The sequence below is a fragment of the Citrus clementina genome, unplaced genomic scaffold (genome assembly GCF_000493195.1).
Source record: "Citrus clementina cultivar Clemenules unplaced genomic scaffold, Citrus_clementina_v1.0 scaffold_4, whole genome shotgun sequence".
In the NCBI taxonomy this organism is placed as follows: domain Eukaryota; kingdom Viridiplantae; phylum Streptophyta; class Magnoliopsida; order Sapindales; family Rutaceae; genus Citrus; species Citrus x clementina.
In genome coordinates, this window is record NW_006262274.1 from 20,349,457 (window position 1) to 20,372,246 (window position 22,790).

General features: G+C 35.5%; 2 protein-coding genes across 4 annotated transcripts; one reads left to right on the forward strand and one right to left on the reverse strand.

Moving 5' to 3' along the window:
* Positions 1 to 960: 960 nt before the first annotated feature.
* On the reverse strand, positions 961 to 4,213 carry LOC18044366 (phosphatidylinositol 4-kinase gamma 5). Its single transcript, XM_006437780.2, has 2 exons — positions 3,992 to 4,213; positions 961 to 3,495 (listed from the first exon to the last, which is right to left on the reverse strand). The coding sequence occupies exon 2, from the start codon at positions 3,236 to 3,238 to the stop codon at positions 1,304 to 1,306; it is 1,935 nt and encodes a 644-aa protein (XP_006437843.1). The 5' UTR covers positions 3,239 to 3,495; positions 3,992 to 4,213; the 3' UTR covers positions 961 to 1,303.
* A 13,543-nt stretch (positions 4,214 to 17,756) lies between these two features.
* LOC18045188 (transcription factor BIM2) lies at positions 17,757 to 20,942 on the forward strand. Of its 3 annotated transcripts, none has more exons than XM_006437784.2 (8): positions 17,757 to 17,946; positions 18,023 to 18,128; positions 18,235 to 18,319; positions 18,543 to 18,612; positions 18,696 to 18,791; positions 19,308 to 19,723; positions 20,237 to 20,366; positions 20,522 to 20,942. In XM_006437784.2, the coding sequence occupies exons 2-8, from the start codon at positions 18,026 to 18,028 to the stop codon at positions 20,621 to 20,623; spliced, it is 1,002 nt and encodes a 333-aa protein (XP_006437847.1). In that variant the 5' UTR covers positions 17,757 to 17,946; positions 18,023 to 18,025; the 3' UTR covers positions 20,624 to 20,942. The 3 variants fall into 3 exon arrangements, with proteins under 3 accessions (XP_006437847.1, XP_006437846.1, XP_006437848.1); XM_006437783.2 differs by having other exon boundaries at positions 20,237 to 20,404; positions 20,522 to 20,611; XM_006437785.2 differs by lacking the exon at positions 17,757 to 17,946 and having other exon boundaries at positions 17,963 to 18,128.
* The last annotated feature ends 1,848 nt before the right edge of the window (positions 20,943 to 22,790 follow it).

Here is a 22,790-nt window from a genome sequence, read left to right on the forward strand (position 1 = left end):
ATCTTTCATAACTATATAATTAAAATTATAACGTATTTTTTATTATTTATTCTTTTGTATGTGTAGTTGTAATTTGTGCTTTGCCTTAGAGTAATTTTAAAGTAGCCATAACTTAATATATAAAACAAATTACCCTATTATAATGATAGCGAAATATGACTTTAAGAATTCGTGTATCGTCTGAAGTCTGAAGAGAACCACTAATGTAGCATACTATGAAGCAGGTAAACCCAACGGCAGAAACAACTGTAAAACCCCCAGCATATCTTCTGGAGAAAAACAGAGCAAGCAGCTAACGAAGTTACAGCATGCAACTCTCCCAAAATCTTAAAGGGCCAACCTCAATTATTGAATTTAGAAAAAGTCCCGGCTGTTAGTGGGACACCCTACGCGTGATGCTACTTTGTCGTTTGTTTGCTAGGTCGGCATCGATGGTAAATCTTTCAATTGAATAGATTATTTGGAACAACCATTACGTATAGATCACACTGTAGCCTCACTAGCACAACAAAAACTTGGGTCCTTTTCAGAATGAAATTAAATATACTCATACAATCCTGATAAATATCCCATAAATAAGACGGCGGAAAAATAGTTAGTTAACCAAACAAACTGTGGATGGCAGCCAGATGTTTCAGAACAGAGAGATATATGGAAGACGTCACGGATCATAAAATATATTATGTGAGCTCATATCTGCCGATACTTGTGTTCAAAACTCAATAATACACGAAATCCACTGTTTCAGCCAATTATGTTCGCACTAATTCGGTGGCCATTATTCTCCGGAGAAATGGAGCAAGCACAAGAACTTTGGACGGGGATGCGGCCATCATCTGGTTGTTCATCTTCAGAAACACATCATTCTCTGTTAAAAAAGAACAAATCCGATAATTGATTCATCTTAATTACTCAATCTATGAACCATATCTTAGAGTGATACAAAACGTAGAACGAAAGTAAAATGGAAAAAACACAAAGGGTTAGTATTTACATCAAATTATTCAAGGGATATTATTCTACAAATTATTTATCAGACAAGTCCACATGTAGCGAAGCAAAAACGTTCAACAAATACAAACAATTCTACTCAGCTCTCCACTTAAGCTGATGTCAAGAATATTTACAGAAGTTCCTCCTCTACTAGTCACTTCCAACACCTACAACTTCCAGGAAGAAAACCCACAAAACCAACCTATCCTAACAATCCTTCTCAAGTCGCAAGTCCAACAGACCTACAAGTCTTCGTTTATTTTTTATATTAAGTACTCTCTCCGATACCAATATATTTGGTATCTCTGTGTCAAAATTGGCACGAAGTACCAAGCCTCTGTCTCTGCCTCAGACCTACAGTAACAGATTTCCTTGCTGCAAATGCTGGGTAGAGCAGCTCCTGAAACTTCTCCAAAAACAGCGTCCATTCATCCTCACCCAAGTCTGCCAGCTTCACAAAGCTAACACATGCAGGAAGCTGCTCGTTTGCACTCCTGTGACCAGAAGATGTGTTAGAAAGGCAGCCATTCTCTGGCTTTGAACCTGAGAACTTTTGATATTTTTGGTTCTTGTCACCCAAACAGGTGGTCTTGAGCGACATGGATAGCTTCGAAATGGATGGAATCCTTTCAGGAGCTGGCAATGTAGAAAATCCTTCTTGCTCTTCCTCGCCTTCACTTTCCTCTAACTCCTCAATGCTTTCGTCCAATTTTGAAAGCGCAAAACGACCATTACCGAATCCAATTCCAAGATGAAATTGGGCTCTGCTCATGTAATCATCTGCTGCCATTTTTGGTGTAAAGTCAAATGCTGCATCCTCACAGTCTAAGTCGAATAGGAACTCCTCATCTCCTGCATCAGCTTTCGGTGACAACACCTCCTTCTCCCTTTCCTCTACCAACCTCCTTGCTTCAATGCATACAACCTCAAGTTCACTGGGTTCCTCTTCTCCAGCACGAAATTCCCTACTCATCATCTCACCAATTTCAGAAAGACACAGACCAAATTCAGCAGCCTCCTTGAGAAAAATTGTGCAGAGAACCAACACGCGAAGACACGCCTCTCGAATCATGGGGAGCTCCCTTCGCAACATTTCACAGTCACTAAGAGGATCAAGTTTTCTAATATACTCGAGTTCATCATCTGAGAATGGAATTGAAGCTTGGGGCCAATGAATCCACTCGAAGTATGGATCTTCCAAAGTTTCAGGCAAACATAGACCGTGATCAATTGGAATGAGCTCCACCTGCCCAAAGCTCCCAACACCATCAAGCTTCCTTACCAAAAGGTTCCCTGCATGTCTATCCGTGTTGAAAATTCTAATATCTAGTATCCCTATGTGATGCACCTCAGAAACAGGAAAGCTTGAGGTTCCATGATCACTAGCATCGAAATTATGCTTTATGAACTGCTGGAAAGATGCAATCTTGCTGACCAGATTCTTGTTGTGAGTCTTGTTCCCATTCACCCCATCATTGATATTAAAGATCGAGTGTGTGATTTTCACAAGGGCTGTGGGAGGCACATTTGCAAAGTGATCATGGTCAAGAAGGTAAGCAGCAACCTCTCTTATCCCAGTTTCACCAACCCGCACTGAGCGCTTCAATCCCGGTTGCCCAAGAGCTTTACCAACAAAGCCCTTTGGATTGTTGGGAGCAAAAGGCTCTTCATCCGTTGGTTTCACAATTGCTACATTCTCAAATCTGCTGTTCCTAAAATAATAAGCACCCCCAAGGCCACCGTTAACAGGAATTGGATCAACACCCATCTTAATTGCCTTCACAATGTCTTTCACCATTTTTTTTGTAATAGCAAAGCAATCCGATTGTCCCAATATCTCAATAGGACCGCTCCTATCCCTTTGTTGGATATCATTCCCCCTTGGCGAAAGGCATGGAGTGGATGAGCTCCTATGCAAATAGTTTCGTGTCAAAAGAAGCGGCGAGTCATTTCTAACCGCACTAAGATCATTCTTCAGCACCATATCCCCAAAAGTAAGCGAGCTCTCATCAGTGGGAACATTGAGAGCAAGCTGCAACCTTCTTTTCACAGTATGAGCATTATCACTGCGATCCAAGTCCATCCCCAAGACACAACCAGTCTCAGTCTGAACAAAAACCCGTCTCCTCCCCGCAGGTTGTTTCCCTTCCACTCTCTTGTTCCCGTGGTACTCCCCGCTAAGCGGGGTTTTGAAGACTGCCACTGCCATCTGAGTCTGAACTGGGCTGTCTAACTTACGAGACATGAAACGGAACAAGGAACCAAACTGATGTCTTGGCCGGCAACAAGGCTATGGAAGAGAGTTTCCTCCTTCCCTCCCAAGAAGACGCCAAGCTCCAAACCAGATACTAATTTATACTTTAACAATCCCCAAACATTCATCAATCGAACTACTCAGAAACCAATCCCAACCCACAAATGGAAGCAAAGAAACAAACTTAACACTGATACTACATTAACCACGCCATGATAAAAAGCCAGGGGCTATCAGGAGTCAAGAATCTGAAATAGAAAGAAAACAAATTGAATAAAAAAAAAAAAACTTGATACAAACACTGAATAGCTGAAAATATGGCTATGTACTCAACAATGGTTATACAAAAAACGCAGGCTCCCAAATGAGTATTATGCAAAAAATTATTATGGTAAAAGATGGTTACTTATCAGAAGCTACAATTAATAAATCCATTGGTTCCTTACTAATTAAGTAAATTTCAAAAGAGAAAAAAATAAATAAATAAAACAAAACTCATGTGAGGGTTTGGATCTAGATTTTATGCACTATTCAACATTCAAAGAATCTTTTTACAAAATTTTCTTCAGCATTAAAACATTATTGCTACTCATTCAAGAAACTTCCACGATCACTAGTAACGTCACGACGGTTAAAAGAAGAAAGAAATAAAACGCTTAAATAATAAAACAAATTTAATTGAACTTATTAACATCTTAGTTTGAACAACTTTAATTTAATCTAATGGAACATCAATTTGCTTACCGGGTTCCGAGATCTGAACGGAACACACAACCTTAAACTCCTCAAAGAAAAACAATGAAATTGGAATCAACTCAGTACCAAAGAAGACATGAAGTGCGATAGACAAGCAAATGAATTGAAATAAAGTTTGAAAGGCGGCAAGGAAACGCTCCGAGTTGACTCAGTGTGAGTTTTCTTGCCCTAAGCCTACACACATATTAAATTCCTTCTCTCTGCGGATATGTAACCTTGACCGAGCGAGTGAACTCGGGTTACAATAGCTAACCATGGTTAGCGCTCAATTTCTTTTAATCGAAGGCTCTAGAACACGACGTGAGAGCCGCTGGATTTGGGGAGCGGTGAAGGATTCTGAACCGTTTGATTGGGTTTTGTGACGTGGACGTTGTGGATTGGGTAGTGACGTGGCGGAGTCACCAGCTATTCCGGGAGTGTCAGCGAATACACGAGTTTTCTATTTCACCACGCATAATTCCAAAAACCGCCCTCGATCTACTGAAATTTCCTTATGGACGGAAACGCCCTTCCACAAAATCATTATTTACTGGTACAGCGTTTTGTACTGGTAAAGCCAAAAGTCTAGAGCGTAGGAACTGAGAAGGTGTGAGAAGAACGCCGATTACAATTACTAGTGGGCCCAGGTGAACACTGCGTTTCACCTATCAGGTGAACTAATCGTACGGTTGAAAATTGACTGATCGAATCTAATTGGTTGATGTCATTTTCAGAAAGGATCGCGACTGACCTAGAAAGCTTTTTTTCGATCATGACTAGATTTCATGATCAATCTGACGGTTCAGATGGACGATTCCTGTAAGTGAATGTTAGCACATATATGGGATGGTTTCTGATCTTTTTGGTTTATCAAAAAGAAGATCAAATTGGTCATTTTAATAGTTTTCTTGTTCACGATGATGATCACAATAGATCATTTTTTTTTATCCGTTTGATTAAAGTAATGCTTAAGTTATTATTGGTGTTTGGGGTTTTGGGAAAGTGTTATAAACCCCACACTCACAAGTCCGTGTAAATGCACATGTGGGTTTTTCTTAAACACTTTTTTTTTAATATTTAATGCATATTTTAATTAATGTAAAACGGATGCCCCCCATCCCCATCCCCATCCCCATTGATAAAGTTTTTTATTTGCTTAAACATTTTTTTCTCTAATCTTTAATGCATATCGATAAATTCAACGTAACATAACCATGTAATAGATGGAGTAATAACTTAATGCATGACGGAAAATGATTCTCTCATTATCTGATCTCTTTTGAGCTTTTCAAGATCTTTTACTATGTGTCTCTCAGTAATTAAATTATTTGCTCAGTATATAATCAGATCAGGAGATAATCCTGATCAAATGCATGACTTGGTCATCTTGCCCCAAGAGCATTGACCAATTTGTTTTCAAAATTTTTTATTTGACTAGACACCCGAATTTGAACAATGGCAGAGGTACAAGGCCAAAACATAAAAAATACATTTTTAGTATTTAAAAAAAATAAATAATAATTTGGTCATCTTACCATAAGTGACATTGCCACTTACTAATTTCTACCTAGATTCAGAATTTCAGCGCTAGCTATGAGGCGCTATATAATCATGCTAATTGCTATGTATATAATTATTCGTCATAGAATGAGCACATTCGTTTACCAACTATAACTTATCACTAACTAAATTTTAAGTAATAAATGGATAGTTTATCTCTCACAATTTTACAAACAACACCATCTACTAAAGATAGTATTTTTTTTTTTAACTGGAAACAAATAAATTATAGGCCTCAGATTGTAGTGAATGCAACATTACTGGAAGCGTCCAAATTTTTTCCTTTCGTCATTGCATAAATTAAATGCAATGTGTTAAAGTTGCGATGGTTTAATTTGAAATCATCGACAATTCGATACTGAAATTCTACATAGATTATTTGTTACGTAATTAATCTCAACCTTTCAAATTGCAATGGATAATAAAAATATATGAAAGACGAAATTAAAACTGTATGACACAAAGGCAAAATTACTCGGCCCAAGGCTAAGTTACATAGTGGTTTACTTACAATAAGTAAATATGGTTGGTTGCTATTTAACTGAGAGAGAGAGAGAGAGAGAGACATAAACAAGAAAAATTTGATGAGATTAATTAAAGAACTAACAATAATTTGTTTTGGTTAGTGCCGGTAACTGATCAGATGCTAACCATGACTCTGTGGTGTTAATTAGACATGAGAAACCTTGTGAAGTTGGATTATAGTTCATTTCAATTATCTCTAAGGAAACTCAAAGAGGGCATGAATATAATGTTGAATAATTGTGTGGTTAAAATTTGAAATAAATTATTAAGACAACGAATAAATAAATCATAAGGACTCTAATTTAAGACGATATGTGATGGGCAACTGGAATTTGTAACTTTTAAAACTTTATTTTATCTGTCTTTTCTCCTTTAAAAGTTGGTAAATTAAGATGTCCAAAGATGCGTTTGGTACTGAAAGTTACAGCGGTTGTGAAGTAAAATTCATAATTATTATCAAGTAGAATTAAGAAAAAATGACTATTGAGTTGCCAAAACCTAACTACAATACCTTGACAGCTGAGCTAGCACACACCACTCTCAAATACACCCTAAGAACGGCCTGGCCACGATCGGTGAAAGTATTGGAAAGGGACATGCAACTACACACTACATTACTAGGGTTTATGGATATTACATTCCCGCCTAAACGCAGCCGTAATCATTTTGAACCAAATCAAAGTTTTGATGTGAAATTGACTGATTAAAATAAGGTGTTTAATCTTGGAGGTTAATGTGTGCATTAGTTTGTTATCACATGGAGATATTATTAAAAATCGATGTGGAGTCATGATTTTTAACCCCATTAAGATAGCAAATGTTACAGTCAGTATAATAGTTTTATGTCCCATGTCCTTGACTATCTTAATTATTAGTGGATGGCTTGACAAATACAATTGCCCCCGCATGATGGATTTGATACAGACACGGGATCGAACTATATATAATCATAAAGGACAGAGGCTTGATACGACATCTAGAATCGACAGCGTAAAAAGTCTGCCACTTGATGAATGCACATGATGATGACAACTACTTTCTTGAACTTTCTTTATGGTGCATTTAAATATTCCTTTCCTGCCACAGGACATTTTCCATGCCTAATTAACATATCAAGCTTAATTCTACCACTGAACAGTTGAAAATTAAAGATGTTGAAACCTTACACTTGGAACAATTTTCCTTCTTTTCTATTTTATTTTTACTTTTATCCTTTTTTTTTAATTGTATCTTTTTTTTAAATTAAAAAGTTGAAACTCGAAGATCGACCGACCGTTACGATTTATATAGAAATTATAAAATCACTATAAATAAATATATTTTTTATTTTAAATGAAAATTTATAGTTTAATCACAGATTATATTTAAACTTGTTAGATGTTGTATATGAATATATTTTCTAAAAAAAACAGTACTAAAATATTTAATAATATGTTTAATTTTTTTTTTCTAAACCAACAATGGTGCAGCTAGTACAACTACTTCTTCACGTTATCCCCAAAACATGTTAATCGCAAAATTCTGATCAGATCCGGCGTAACCATGTTGGTGGGATGCATCTAAATACTTTCTAAAAAAAAAATTCTTTGTAAAATTAACTAAATTTATATCCACTCTATCTTATCTATGCCACATATTCTTTTATTAAAAAAATTAAAATGTTAATTTTATGCACTTACATAAAACATTAATAAAGACGAGCAGTAATTAGGAAGAAACCTCATGCCCTCCTTAAACATGAACCATTTAATAATATTTTTTGGCTAAATTAATTGTTGCTCACGGGAGAGAATTACAAAATTAAAAGGAAAATTGATTAATTAAAGAAATGGCCGGTATGGTGCAAGGCCAAGGAGGCACCATTTGTTCGATCAAGGGGACGTGCGCCGGTCAAGCGTCGAGATATTTTTGCGGTCAGACCCGGGGTCAGAGCGCTGAGTCAGCGCCGTTGATATATTAATTAAAAATTGAAAATAAAGTCTGCTCCTTTTTTTAATCCAATTCCACCAGTTTCGCTATAAATGATTCAGTCAACAGAAATCTCCACGACTGGGCACGTGATGGTAACTCGTGCACCCTCTTTTATGTTATCCAACTCGATCGGTTTTATCCTGACACGTGTTATTTTCCTTTATTTTAAATTTTTAGTCTTGACAGCCTTGGCCGGTATCCCAAATTTAGAATTTCAGAAAAATTAAAAAAGAATTAATTAATGGGATTTTTTTGGTAGGTGCCGATTCTGCAGGCCGATTTGATTGAGACACATGACATGATGCCCATTATTCCCCAATCAGGAAAAAAAAGTTTATTTTATTTTATTTATTTATTCAGGTATATAGGGAGCTGGCTACGATACAGATTCTGTAACATACAGACCAGGTTTGCCAGCCCCCGAAGGGTGCCATTTCCTTTCTTTATTTTCAATGCGGGGACACGTGGAGTGTATGGAGTGGGGGATGTATGTTACAGAATCTGTAACATAGACTTCTCCTATAATATAGAGATGCGTAAATACTTTAAAAATAAGAAAACTGTATATCCTTAATTTATTATCAAATATACGGAGATTATTATCTTACATAATCATGTAAAATATATAATTTTCTTCCACAGTCGTTTGATAAAAATTCAACGGTTGTGAAAATATAAGTAATAAAATCAAGTTATTTCCATAATTATTAGATTTTCATCTAACGGCTGTGAAAGAATCATATATCTTACATGATTATGTAAGATAACTGAAGCCCAAATATATTACAATATTTTTAAGATATATCAATCATTTACTCTAAGTTGATAAAATCTATCTGTTATCCACTGAATAATTAAATTACCATTTAATTATAATGACATCATAAGGGTAATTTAGTCTTTTTATATGAAAACAAATGATATTAGTGATAATTTATATATATATATAAGTGATAATAAGACAATTTAAGAATATACAAGTGATAATTTTTTTTTATCTTAATTTGAGTTTCAAAGGTAAAATCGTTAATTTGTTATAATTTAATTAACTTTTGAACATCAACAAATAATTTAGTAGACGATAAATATATTTTATCAACTTATAATAGACTATTAGTATACATTAAAAATGTTATAATATGTTTAATATAAAATTATCTTAAAGATATGCTAGTAATAATTTCGCCAGCAGAAAAATAATTGGACTGACTTAACAGACAGGTATGGGAGAGAGAGATTGTCTCGTAACGTGGAGTCAATTCTATTGGCTATTGCCGGCCCGATCGGATACATTGTATTTGTACTACACATAAAAATACATTTTGAAAGGGAGCGCATCGGTCGAACAACATGCTGCCACGTCAAAGAAGACGGTATCTTTTATGTGGTAACATACGACAAAGAAGAAATATAAATAATTTTATTTATTTTTACTCTAAAAGAAAAAAGAAAAAAAGAAAAAAAAGGCCAAAGACCATTAAGGGGAACAACAACAGATCCTTTTTAGCCCAGTCCGGTTCGGCCGCTCTCAGGCTGTGAATAAGTGAACAAGTTGATGTTTAAGTACGCGGTCCAAACTCCAAAAAGTGATTTTTGTTTTGTCGTTTCTGATGTCAGAAGAAAATTCGGAATAAGACTGCAAACCGGGGGCGTTGCACGCGGATTCGTGTGGCTCGCCACTTGTTTGGGATGGGGGGGTCTCAGTGCTACCTTTTGTCATTCGTATTAATAATGTTAGTTACATCTCTCACGTCTCACGTGGACGTGAGGCACTGGGGGCATCAATCGTTTCGTTCGTTCTCAAGTGGGTGGGTGGTTGTGCGACGTAACTTCTGCCTGTCTTGTCGAGTGTTTTTTTTTTTTTAGTTATGTTTGGATTCTGTTAGGAGACCATTTTGGATATGCCATGAGAAGAAACAGAACAAGAGTGGGTTTCCTAATTCCTAGAGAGGGCAAGTTTAAATGAACAAAGACTCATTTGTGTTACGGTGTGGAGTCAGGAGAGCTATACTGTTGCAGGGAACTGCCAGCAGCACCCAGCATTGCTTCAATTCAGTTGTAATGCTCTTGCAATGCCTAATATGTGTATGAACCCAACATAAACTCACAATTAAAACTCAGTACGGAAAATTAATTAAATAGAAGAACAGCAAGTGTCGATTTATTTTCATTCAACTGAAGAATTTCTCTTTATCCACTTAGTAATATGAAGTAGTATGAGCCGTGGTATTCGAATTACCCTTTTTCAAAATGTTGAAAAGAAAGAAAAATTTGTGGCCCTTTCTAAAACTTGTTGTAGTTAGATTAAATGGGCTCATGTCCTGATGGGATTGATTTTGTGGGCTTAGATGGTCTTGTAGGGTGGCAAAATGAGTCGAGATTGGTTTATTCTATATTCGATTTGATTTAAATTAAATTAATTTAGATTTAGAAAAATAGATTCATTTTATAAATGAATGAATTTGAATTCGATTAGCTAAATAAAGGAATCGATGAGTTTACTGATTCGTTTAATAAACAGGTCATAAACGAATCTATTCGCTTAAGATTTGTTTATTATTGGTTTAACTAAATTACATTGTTTACCATTTAATTTTTAAAATTTTTATATAAAAATTGAAGGTTAATTTTGTAATTGTTGATTTTTTTATAATAAACAAATAATAAAAGAAAGACAATAAAATGGGGTAGAAAACATAAGCAACTAGCCCAATTTTTCCTCTTGTTTTCTTGATGCCATTTCCACTTCACCATTCATGACGCCGATCACCTTATGATCTGACTTTACTATAACTGTCGATTGCTATATATTTGATATTTTTGAATATTACAGTGACTTTTATCAGTATTGCAGCATCCTAGTATCATTATTTTTACTTATTTATCAGCAAGATTCTTGTTTTTAAGGTGACAAAAAAAGAAGAAGAGAATTTGAGAGTTCGGTCTATAATTTAGAGTTTGGATCACTATTTTGTTTAATCTAAAAATATGGTTTGGATAATAAATTTGTAATATTATAGGATGTTAAATTGTTGGTATTTTCTATTTTCTCTTGCTTGAACTTTTAATTAATCTTATTTTTGTAAACAAATTGTGAACAATTTCAATATTTCATATTCAATTTGAATCTTTATTAATTATAGGATAGTTGAATTAAATAAAATATAAAATGAATTCCAATCCAATTCGATTTGTTTATTAACTCTGTTAAAGTAATTAAACAAATTGAATTTGAATCTTAAGACTTTGATTCCCTTAATAAACAAAATGAATTTGAATCAACTAAGTTTTGAGCCAATTCATTTAAAATTCGATTCAAAATCGATTCGTTTATTCATTTTTTTTTCTCCCCTAAATTGGTGGACTAATTGTACACTCCTTCAAGGATAATTTTTAATTCCTCGTATTGTTTATCTAAGAGTTATTACTTATTAGAACTATTTAAAGGCTCTTGAAGTCTCTCAAATTTTAAGGTTTTCAAGACTATGTTGTGATTTGTACAACATCAAAATTATATATTAACTTTCTCGTCATCGAGGATTGGGTTTTCGAGCTGACTTACACCATCAAAGCCATCGTAAATATGAATACAACTGATAATATAGGTTCTTTGTGAACAACTTCGCCGCAGCCCAATTTGCTAGTCGTTAAGAAAGCCCAGTTCCGAATCCAAGCAAATAGTGAGCGAGCCCAGTATTTGACCTAGAACTGGTGGCTCGCTCCAGGAAGAAAGTGCAAAAATTTTATAGAATTGTAGCCATCGATATCTTTGAAGTTTCTCTGAAATACTGCTGAAATTGAAGTAATCAATACCAGACAGAATCACGAAAAAGAACAAGCAAAAGGAATCGTATTTGACTTCATTATCTTTTTGTATGGCGGGCCTCATCTATTTCCTGTGTGGTGGTCCTAATAGATATGCTTTAAGCTCAAGCACTATAATTTTGAACCTCTGAAAAGCAATTTCAACTCCAACGGACTCTAATAAGAACATATTCAACCCAGGTTAGCCAATTATATTACAAGTCAAATTAAGTGTAAAACTAAAAAATATGTTAATAATAATAAATTTACGAATTGATCACGTGGTTTGAACTCTTCTCGAGTCAAATGACTAATGAAAATGATAGCTCGTAGAATTTTCATCACCGATGAGTTTAACTGTTTAAGACGCCGTACCACAGAAGTAAGTCATGGTCAATGGAGACACAGTTTAACTTGTTCCCAAAGGAAATTTGTGTTATATAAGTTGATTTCTCAAGGAGGTGGGCAAATGTAGGGAAACTTTGAGTTCATTTACACAGAGAGAGCGCGCGCATATTCTTTTTAAAATTATCGCTTCTGTTAATAAAGAGTGATCGATCGTATTCACATAAAAGCGAGATGAGTAAGACCAGAAAAGAGAGCGGGGGCTCATCGTTCTTCTTCACATCATTGGCTTCGTGCTTCGGTATTTTCAAAACGGGCAAAAGTGAAAGTGAAAAGACCTTGAAAGATGGCCCGGAGGCGACCATGGTTGCTGCTGGAAAGCATTTCTCTACGGCTCATAAAGTGAGGTTGATTTAGCTGCTCGATTAAGGCTTCGTTTGGAAGTTAAAAGAGGATTTTACTTCCACAAAGTCTAATAACCCTATTATGCTGTGTTGTAATATGGGGATATGGGATAAATTTTTTGCCTCATGATTTGATACTTTTACTGACGGATTGTGTATATAATTTATTGTACCATAAACCCTTTATAATTAAAACAATTTGCAATCCCTGGAGTAAATTGATACAGCTACCGTGTGAAACAGGGTAAATATTTGTATAGCTGAAGAAGTTTTTGTGTAAAATCTTAACCAATCCCTTCAATATCTTCATTTCTTGAATAACAAGGAAGTATATATTGCCAGAGTTAATTAGTGATTCAAAAAGATGCAAGATGCAACATGACTAAGGTTTCGTTTGAGATTTTTTTTATCGATTCAAAATTGATTTTGAAAAGCTAAAATTAATTTTTGTGTTTGGTAAATTTTTTGAAAAATCACTTTTAGCAAAATCATCTCATTCTACAATAAATTTAAAAAAAAAAGAAATGATTATCTTTTCAAATCCAATTTTGAAACCAATTTTATATTTAATACAAACTCGTATATATTCTCATGTATTATTCTAAAATCTAAAACTAATAATACAAATATTTATTTCAATTATCATTTATTACATATACACTGTAAAAAAAAAATACTTTATATCATGTTCATTGATGTATAAATAAATTTTAATATTATGTCCAATTTAATTATTTATATTTTTACAGTAAAATTTATTCAAAATATAAGATTATTTTTAAAACACACAACACTTTTAGAAACAGGCTTTATCACATATTTAACCGATTCTCTTTACCTTGAATTATTTATATAACACAACCTACAATAATTATTTAAAAACCTACAATACTACCAAATTGACCCTAAAACTCTTTCTATTTCTTTTGTACCTTAATTCAATTCAAATATCAGATAGTGATTACGCCAATTCTTTCATTAAAGAAAGATCAAACTTGAAAAAGGACTTGACACTTTATTCTGCAGCCTCATATCAAGTCAAAATGCTAAACTGACATTCAGCATTTAATTATAGAGAAAATAAACACTTTGATATTATAAGCTACCAAGTGATCAAGTCATATATATAACATGTATATTTTAAACTCCCCTCTTCATCTCTCTTCCTCTTTTCTCCTCCAATACGACAATATTTCATTGAACTACAAATTCAGGAGCATAAACTGTTGATGCTTAAATCTGCTCGTCATTTGCCCGACCAGATCTTTACACCAACGCTTACGTAATCGTTAATGAAGATGTTGACTTCTTCTTGCCCCAAAAGCTATTCTAGTCACTGAGATTGGAATGGGCCTTCCTTCTCCCACTAAGCTTGCATTCACAAAAACGGATCAGAGACGCCGATGGTTTTACCGGCGTAAACCCTCCAATGCCTAAGTTAGCACAATGTGTTTACGGAAAAACTGTGCAATTTAGATTCGATAAATTGCTTATAATTGGCTCACGATTTTTATTGAAAATGGTCTGGTCTCAATTTTTTCTCTCCCCTTCTTCATTGATTTCTTCCTCTTTTATAGCCGCTGTCCCACGTTTTCATTCACCCTTCATCCCCCCTTTTTCGGGTAGTGGTAGCTCTTTATAGGACTCTAACTGCTACATTGTGGGCAAACGTGGGATCTCGCGTCTCCCTCAACGGTTCTGGAAAATGCGCAACTATCGTGATTCTGTGAGATCGTGTTTCCGTTCTTTGGGGGATGGGTATCGGCTCGGTATTTGTCTCTGGTCGGTATACTCCTGTGGCTGGTATTCGTCTCTGGTTGGCTCATGTTTGTAGAGGGCTCATTTTCAGTGTTCTGCTCGTACCGTTCGGCTGAGGCGATCCACCCCGAGGTGGGGACGATGGTATGACCGAGCTGGTGCTCTTATTTACCTAACATAAACTATAAATGAAATGAATAGGAAAAAAAAAAGTGAACATCAATTTTTAAGTTTGACATACATACCGATTTAGACTCTTCCTTTTTGTCTAGTCTTGAGAGGACTATTTGCCACGAGTCTTTCTCATCAACCAAGCACACTTCTTTGTCTTCATTCTCCTCTTCAGAATTGTATAAATCGGATTGATTCTCCTCGTCGTGGCCGCCGGCAACCAACTCAACACTCGCCGGCCTATCCTTGAGCTCCTCCTCCATAAACTTGTCATTCTGATCAGCTTCTAGATTTTCACAATCATTTGGCTTAGATACTACTATGCCCATTATGCTTTTGAAAATTTTCTTTCACTTCATCCCCAAGGCATCTAAAGCATGAACAGATAAAATAAGCAACTATAAATTAAAGCAAATAAAAGAATAGGGCAAGAAAGATTGACGCACACAATTTTAATTGTTGATCATAAAGTGGGTTCTTCCCCTCAGAGGCGACGATTCGTATGGGGGCACTAATGTTTTGAATTTTTTAGAATTTCCATGTGATGGGATGTATCTGAGCAAGAGTTAAACTCCATTGATAAGTTTTTGAGTAAATCTATACTCATAAATATTCAAGATTTTATTTTTAATATTTGGTAAAAGTTTTTTCAAACAAAATAATCATAAGGTGATAATCTCGTAAACATTAATTTCTACTATATGATGAACATGGGTCTGGCTATGGTGCCCCTGTGACACCATACCCCCACTTTTTATCATTTTCTTATCAGCTATTATGAGTCATAGATTTAACATCAAAGTAGTTCAATGGCTTAGATGGATTTAATAGGTTATTAGCTCTACAATCCCTATTGTTTGCTTGCTCGTTAAAAAATAATAAAGTTTCAACATTTTGAAATATAACTCCAAATCGTTTTAAATTTTTACACCTAAGTCCATTACCTAGTTTGACTTTTTTATAACTTATTTTAAAATTTGCATTAATATATTAATTATTTAATATATAATAGATCTATATACTATTTAATAATCACTATTTACTATAGGATAAATTTGACTGCACACTAAATAAATTGACATGTATTACTCTGCTCTTAATGTGATTAGCCCATCCTCATCTATTAGATTTTTTATTTATTTAACCATCAACCACCTTGATCATATAGAATTTACTTATACCCTTATTAAAATTAAGGAAGAAAAAGATTAATTACCATCACAATTGTTTCCAAAAATATTTTTCTCATTTTGGTTCTAATCATTATAAGTTAAAAAAAAAATTGCATACAATCACTGGTAATTTTATTGTTATGATTACAAATAAATTGCTCAAAACTTTCTATTTCAACCACCGAACCTTTTACCCGCTTCTAGACATGAAGAATTTAAAGCTATAATTTCTAGGTGCATATGCTATGAGACAATACTCAATAATAATATTTTAATTTTTAATCATTACTCTTTTTTTCTCTCTCCTCTCTCTCTCATGTCCCCCCATTTTCTTTCATTTTCTCACTTCCTAAACACCCATTATAAAATAGATTTTTTTAGATTTTATTATATTAGAGAATTATATTTTGTTCATGATCAAATAATTTTAATGAGTGAAAACTAAAGTTAAAGGATAAGAATATTTGAACCTATAAATATATTCATTATATGAGGATAGTTTAGGAATAAAAAATTTTAAATGAAAATATGTTTGAACTTTGAAGAGTAATTTTAGGGGTTAGAGTAACGAGTTAACTATAATTTTTCATTACATTTGAGTGAAAATGTAAATAAAAAAGAAAGTAAGGAGTTAAGTGCAATTTACCAACAACTAAAGACAAAAAATGAGAGTATGGTATCGAGGGGCACCATAGCCGGACCCGATGAACATTTGGATACGTAACATAATTTAATGGTACTTTTTAAATAGTGTTAAGACTACAAATTAATCAAACAATATAAGATGATATTATCTATCACTTACTTCTTAATTTATCTCATCTTAATTAATCTCGTCAGAAAATTTAAATTACTCCGACTTTTGGTTTGTCTTTTTCGTTAGAAACCAATACATGACTCTCCTTGACCATTTTTGTTTGAACTCAGGGTTAGACATTTGTTCGCCAGTCGAGTGTTTCGATTTTATTGCTAAAGTGAACATCGTAAGTAGGGATGGCAAATTCCAGGTCCGGGTCCGGGTTTAGCCGTTCCGGTTCCGGACCCGGATGTTAATTTGGTATTCCGGATCCGGATATAAACCCGGATAATTTACCTTCGGGTCCGGACCGGGTTTAACCTGGGAAAATCCGGGTTTCTGAATTGCGGGTTTCAAACCCGGATGTCTGTATTTTTTTATCCTTTTCCAATTCTCTAACAGGCCATGGATACAATGGAAAAACAATACACAGCCGCATAGCCAACCAAAAAAGTAAAAGCAGCAGAATGAGAACCAATGCAACTAGAATCCAACCTTACATCAAAGAAGCAATCAAAAGAACACAAGCCTAAAAAATTACAAACACAGATCATCTCCCTCATATCCATTTTCACCCTCGTCAGATTCAGCACCAACCTCCTCATAATCCTTCTCCAAAGCTGCAAAATCCTCACGGGTTTCAAATAACTCACCTTTCTCTATGCCCTCTTGGCATTACATCAAATCAAAATTGTGGTCAATGCGAGAAAATACCTTAGCAATACTAGTTGAGTTCGCTGTCATGCGCACAGTCCTTTGCACCTTCGCGAGATCACCACTCGAACAGTTGGAGGCTGGTAATTGATACCACACTTGAATCCAGTTTGGCACCAATCAACAAATTGAATGGCAGCTGATGATGATAATGATCAACACAGCCGTGGTGGCAGCAAAGCAGCGAGATGACGATGACGAAAAAGTCAATAGTTGGGGGCTGTGTTGAATTGATGAAGAGAATTGCTAAAGTCATGGCGTAATCGATGTGCTAGAAAATGTGTACGACTGTTTTCATTTTTGGTGGCCGCTGAACATTTTCTTTAACGGTGCAAGGGGGGATTGGACCAGGCCCAAGGTTTGGGCCCAATTTTCGTATTTGGTTTTGTTTGGGTTACGACCTTTTGCAGTGGCCATGTGACTATTACCCCATCACGTGAACCCCACGCTCGTGACCCCACTGGGAAAGATTGGTCGCTTGGCCCCACTCGAGGTCCATATCAGATTTCGTTAAAAGCTATTACGTTTCATGTTCATTCACGTGGAAACAGAAATAAGGCAAGAAATTTATTAGTCAAAGCAACGGTGTCGTTTGGGGACTGGCCTCACGAGGATGACATGAGCTTGCCCACATGGCATCCCGTCCCACTTCCTTGCAAAAACAACTGATTATCGCCTGAGTGTGCCAGCTCCACCTCTCTCGCCGGAGAAGATAAAAAAATAAAGACAAAGGGAAATTTATAGGTAATTTTATATTAAAATCTTGAATTTTGGATTCAATTCATTTGCTAATAATTCGATGACTTCGAAATTGAAGCAGAGAATGAGAACAACGAAAGGAAATCGAGAGGAGGAAGAGTACGAGGACGACGAATTCATGTCCAAGAAAGAAGCTGCTTCTAACATTACTAACTCAAACGCCAAAGGTATCAGATCCATTTGATTCTTTCTTTCATACGTATTATGTTTCTTTAAAAAGAAATGAAATATTTAGAGTCCTTTTTTTTTTCCTAAAAAATTCTCGATTGGTAGATGGCAAAAACAGCGATAAGGCCAGTGTTATACGATCGAAGCATTCTGTTACTGAACAGAGAAGAAGAAGCAAAATTAACGAGAGGTATTTTTGTTATTCTTCTTATTGTCATCGTCTTCTTTTTTTCATTTTTACTTTACTTGTAAAGTTAACTTTTTGTTAAGTTTGCGAGCTTGTAATGTTTACATGTTTCTCAATTTCGTGTGTTTCTGCTACTGGGCATGGGTATTAACTGTTCATGGGACTGTTTTGTGGTTAAAGTTTTAAACTTGTTTTGACAGCGTGCTGAAATCTGTTGCTTTTTCAGATTTCAGATATTGAGAGAGATCATACCCCATAGTGATCAGAAGAGAGATACGGCTTCGTTCTTGTTAGAGGTATGTTGAGTACTTGCGTGTTAAATTCAGTTGAGGAACTTTGTCGTTATATTTTGTTGAGTAATGTAAATTTTCCTTTGCAGGTGATTGAGTATGTGCAATATCTGCAGGAAAAAGTGCAGAAGTATGAGGTTTCTTACCAGGATTGGAGTGCTGAGCCCACAAAATTGATGCCTTGGGTAAAGTTCTGATACTCGGATATTATATATTGTCTATGTATGTGGTTTACTTGAGTGCATTCTTGTGGGTTAATGCACATTCACTGACACTGATTTAGTTACCGGCGCACTCCTGGTACACGCAGTGCATCTTTTGAGATATAATTGGAATATCCAATTATATTAGTTGACAGAGAACAAGGATAAAATTTTGAAGCATCTAATCTAACACATCATATCTTACAGTACTTGATTTCAATGGTTAAGTGTAATTTAGGTTGTATACATGATACAGACATCCTTATAAAAAGTTTTGAAAGAAACATTTGTGTAGTTTTGTGCAAGAATATAAAGAATCACATGACACATGTTAATTGTAGAGGTTATAAACCTTCATGGTAAAAAAGCTTAATGTGAACACTGATGGAATATATTGGTGGTGAATACTGAATATCAATTGCGATTGTATTTCAATATTATGGTTGTTTGGCTCATAAAACTTCTCATTATAACTCATCTTTCTTCCGCTTAAAACAGAGAAATAGTCACTGGCGTGTCCAGAATTTTGCCACTCAACCTCATGCAATAAAAAATGGTTCTGGTCCAGGGTCTATGTTTCCTGGGAAGTTTGATGACAATAGCATCAGTATGTCCCCAACCATGCTTACTAGCACACAGACTCCTGTAGAATCTGATCCTAACCGGGATATTGCCTGCAAACCAATGGATCGGCAACCTGAGGTGGCAAACAAGGGAATATCTATATCCATGCCTTTACAGGGAAATTTGCCTGCTCCTGCCCGAAGTGATAGTGTGCTGCTGCATCCTCTTCAGAGACCAGTCTCTGATGCACAGTCAAATGAGTGTCCTGCTACTACTGATACAATGAACCAACAGGAAGAGCTGACAGTTGACGGGGGGACGATCAATATATCAAGCATATACTCACAGGGGTGCATACTTAAACATCTTAAGATTTTCTTCTATTTGTTTCAATTTAAGAATATCGATTGTCTAAATTTCTGTAAGTATATGGTGCATCAATTGCATGTAGACTATTACCATTTACAAAAAGGAGATCCTTCTCTGTGTTGGATTTTCACCGAGATTCTATATCTTCGTTTGAATTTATTGTTGCTTTCCTATTAGAGTTGAAAATGTGATTGCCATCTGTGTAGCTTTAGGAAGTTCAAAATTTTTCTTAGGGGTCATTTACTTTAAATCTTTGAAAGTTCCACATTTGGATGTGTATTGATCTGTTTCATAAATTGTTGGATTGGGAATAGATAAGGAGTTTGTGTCTATTTACTGTCTACTGATGATAGGCCTTTCCTTGAAATTTTGTTGAATTTTATAGGGTCTCAGGCTATTGCCCAACTTTACTGTAAAAATAAACAGTTACATTCATTAAGGTTTGGGTGCTATATTGCAAGCTGCTAATATATTTCAAATTTGGTACCAACCAGGTTGTTAAACAATTTGACACAAGCATTGGAGAGTGCTGGTATAGATCTGTCGCAGGCCAACATCTCCGTGCAGATTGATCTTGGGAAGAGAGCAAACAGAGGGCTCATGCCTGAGGCATCTGTTGCGAAGGTATAAAGTGGGTGGATAGCAGAATGATCTTGATCTAGGTGTGTGTGGGTTGGTTAGAATGGGGAATCTTTGATCTGTTTCAAATTTATAATGCACTATTTTAAAGCCGTTTCTGTGGATTTAGTTGAAAATATCGGTCTTCAAATTCTTTCCAGGACTTGGAAAATCCGCCATCGATCAATCAAGCAATGGCCAAACTTAGGGATGTAAGCAGCGGAGAGGATTCAGATCACAGTCAAAAGCGGTTGAGGAAATAAGACTATTATGGATTTCCTGAATCTTTCATTCTCACCCAGTTTCTTCTTCTTTCCTAGCCTTTCCGTTTGGTTTTCTCCTGAAATTATCGTACATGCAATGCATTTAGTTTTCTTGGGTGCTTACGATATTTTGTGGTTAAGTGCTTTTACCTTGAATTTCATTTATGTAGTTTTTGTGATTTATATTCAGGGGATGCCAATGCCTGTATTTTGCTTGTATCATATATAATGATTCAGATATATGAAATGCGGCCCTTTAGGGACTATAGCTTGAGCAAGAAATTAGTTATTTGTGCCATACTAAATTTGCCCTAACAAATTGATGATAAACATCTCTCCAATTTTTTTGTTGGAATGTTGCTTGTATAGAAGAATATAAACTGTACTTTGGATAATTGACTTTCACATTAGATTTCCAAAGTCCTGCTAATCAACTCCTGTAAGAATTGATTTCTTTGTGTTGCTTGTCCTCTGAGAGTTTGTTGAGTTGCCAGGGTTGAGCTCCTTAAATTCTTTTCCTAATGTTTTTCTGACCTAGTAACACATGCTCTTAAACTGCATCAGTTTTCTGGTTCCTAGTGGGGATTCTTGTGATGGAGCAGATTATAGGTTTGTGTTTTGGAAACTATTAGTCAAAAGCCGTAGAGAGAGTAGGGTTGGAATTCCCTACATTTTGCAGTGTTTTCAAATGATTAGTTATTTTGATGGCACTGAAACCCCATTAATATTAGAACTTTGGAATTGGTTAGACAATTCCCATGGCTTGGCATGCTGTAGAATATATTTTAAAAATAAGTCACGTCCCTAAAGTCCAAGTACTACTCTTTATTAAACATATTTTTCTGCCCAGGAGTTCGATAGCTTATGCCCAAAATGATCAGTAATCTTCTCATAGCCACGTCACGTCTTTGATGTTTTTGCCAATTGTGCCTATGATAATAATAATGTAGAATTATGTCTTAATTGGAAGCATGGTCCATTGTCTACTGTCGTGTCTACACCAACGAAGTCTTTTGTATCCACTTTCCTGTCACTTTCTGATCATCCCCATCCCATTTAGACAAACATGTGCAAAAGCAGGACAGCGTTGAAAACAGCCTCACGCTGAAAAGGACGGAGAAATGATCTTCTGCAACTGAGAGTACTTTGAAAAAAATACTAGCAAAAGATTTGCACTTTTCTGCATTGAATCTAACATTCATTACACCTTTCTGTTTGGAAGAACTGTCGTCCTAAATCCCAGGTAACTGCGAAAAACTATCAGCGCCAAAAGTTCATAAATAATAATTTAACTGTAAATGGAATAGGAAAAATTAGCCAGATGATTAGCAAAGAAGATAAAGAAACGGGAACTGTTCAAGTAATATCTCCAGCTGCCAAGCAGCAGAGGTACCCAATAGACCTATTCCAATTCTGCTTTCCTCCTCTGCTCTGATGGCAGTTCCTTGAGTATATGATCTTCGTCCCTCAAAGACGAGATGAAAATGATCTACAGCATATATATCTGCGAATTCAGGTATTGGAACATACGGCAAATGTAAGGCAATTCATGATATATGCAAGTTCAGGACGGCATGAGCTAGAGAAGTATGATATTGGTCTGTACCTATCATTCCAATAGGTTTTGATGAGCCAATTGTGGAATGGTAAGCATCAGATTTGAGTATCTTGCAACAAGTAACAACCACCACGTCACGAATCTTTGAAGCAGGGTAATTAGTATTTTGATATGCCACAAGTAATGTGGTAAAAGGAAGCAAATCGCTTACACTGGTTCTGATTTAATCCTGCATTGCATGAAACCATTAGAAATCCATTATTTTGGTAAATTCCCGATTACAGCCATTGAGTCTCTCTCTCAAAATATTAAAGCATGCTAGTCATTTTCACGTGGATGAGAAGGATGATATGGAAACCGATGGAGGACCAGTGCGCATTTTTCATCAATTTTTGCAGCTTCCCAAGGAGAAACTGCATTGACAGCATCAAAGCTGCGGTTGCAAATACAATCACCCAGAACTTAGCACAAGCTTTGGCCTCTCCAAAAGAGCTGTTCAGCTCCAACTTAGCTGGTTTCTCCTTCACATTTACATCCACAGATTCAGATTCTTTGAACCCAAATTTAGTGCTGTGACTGATCCATCTCTTCATCCAATTCTCTTCTATA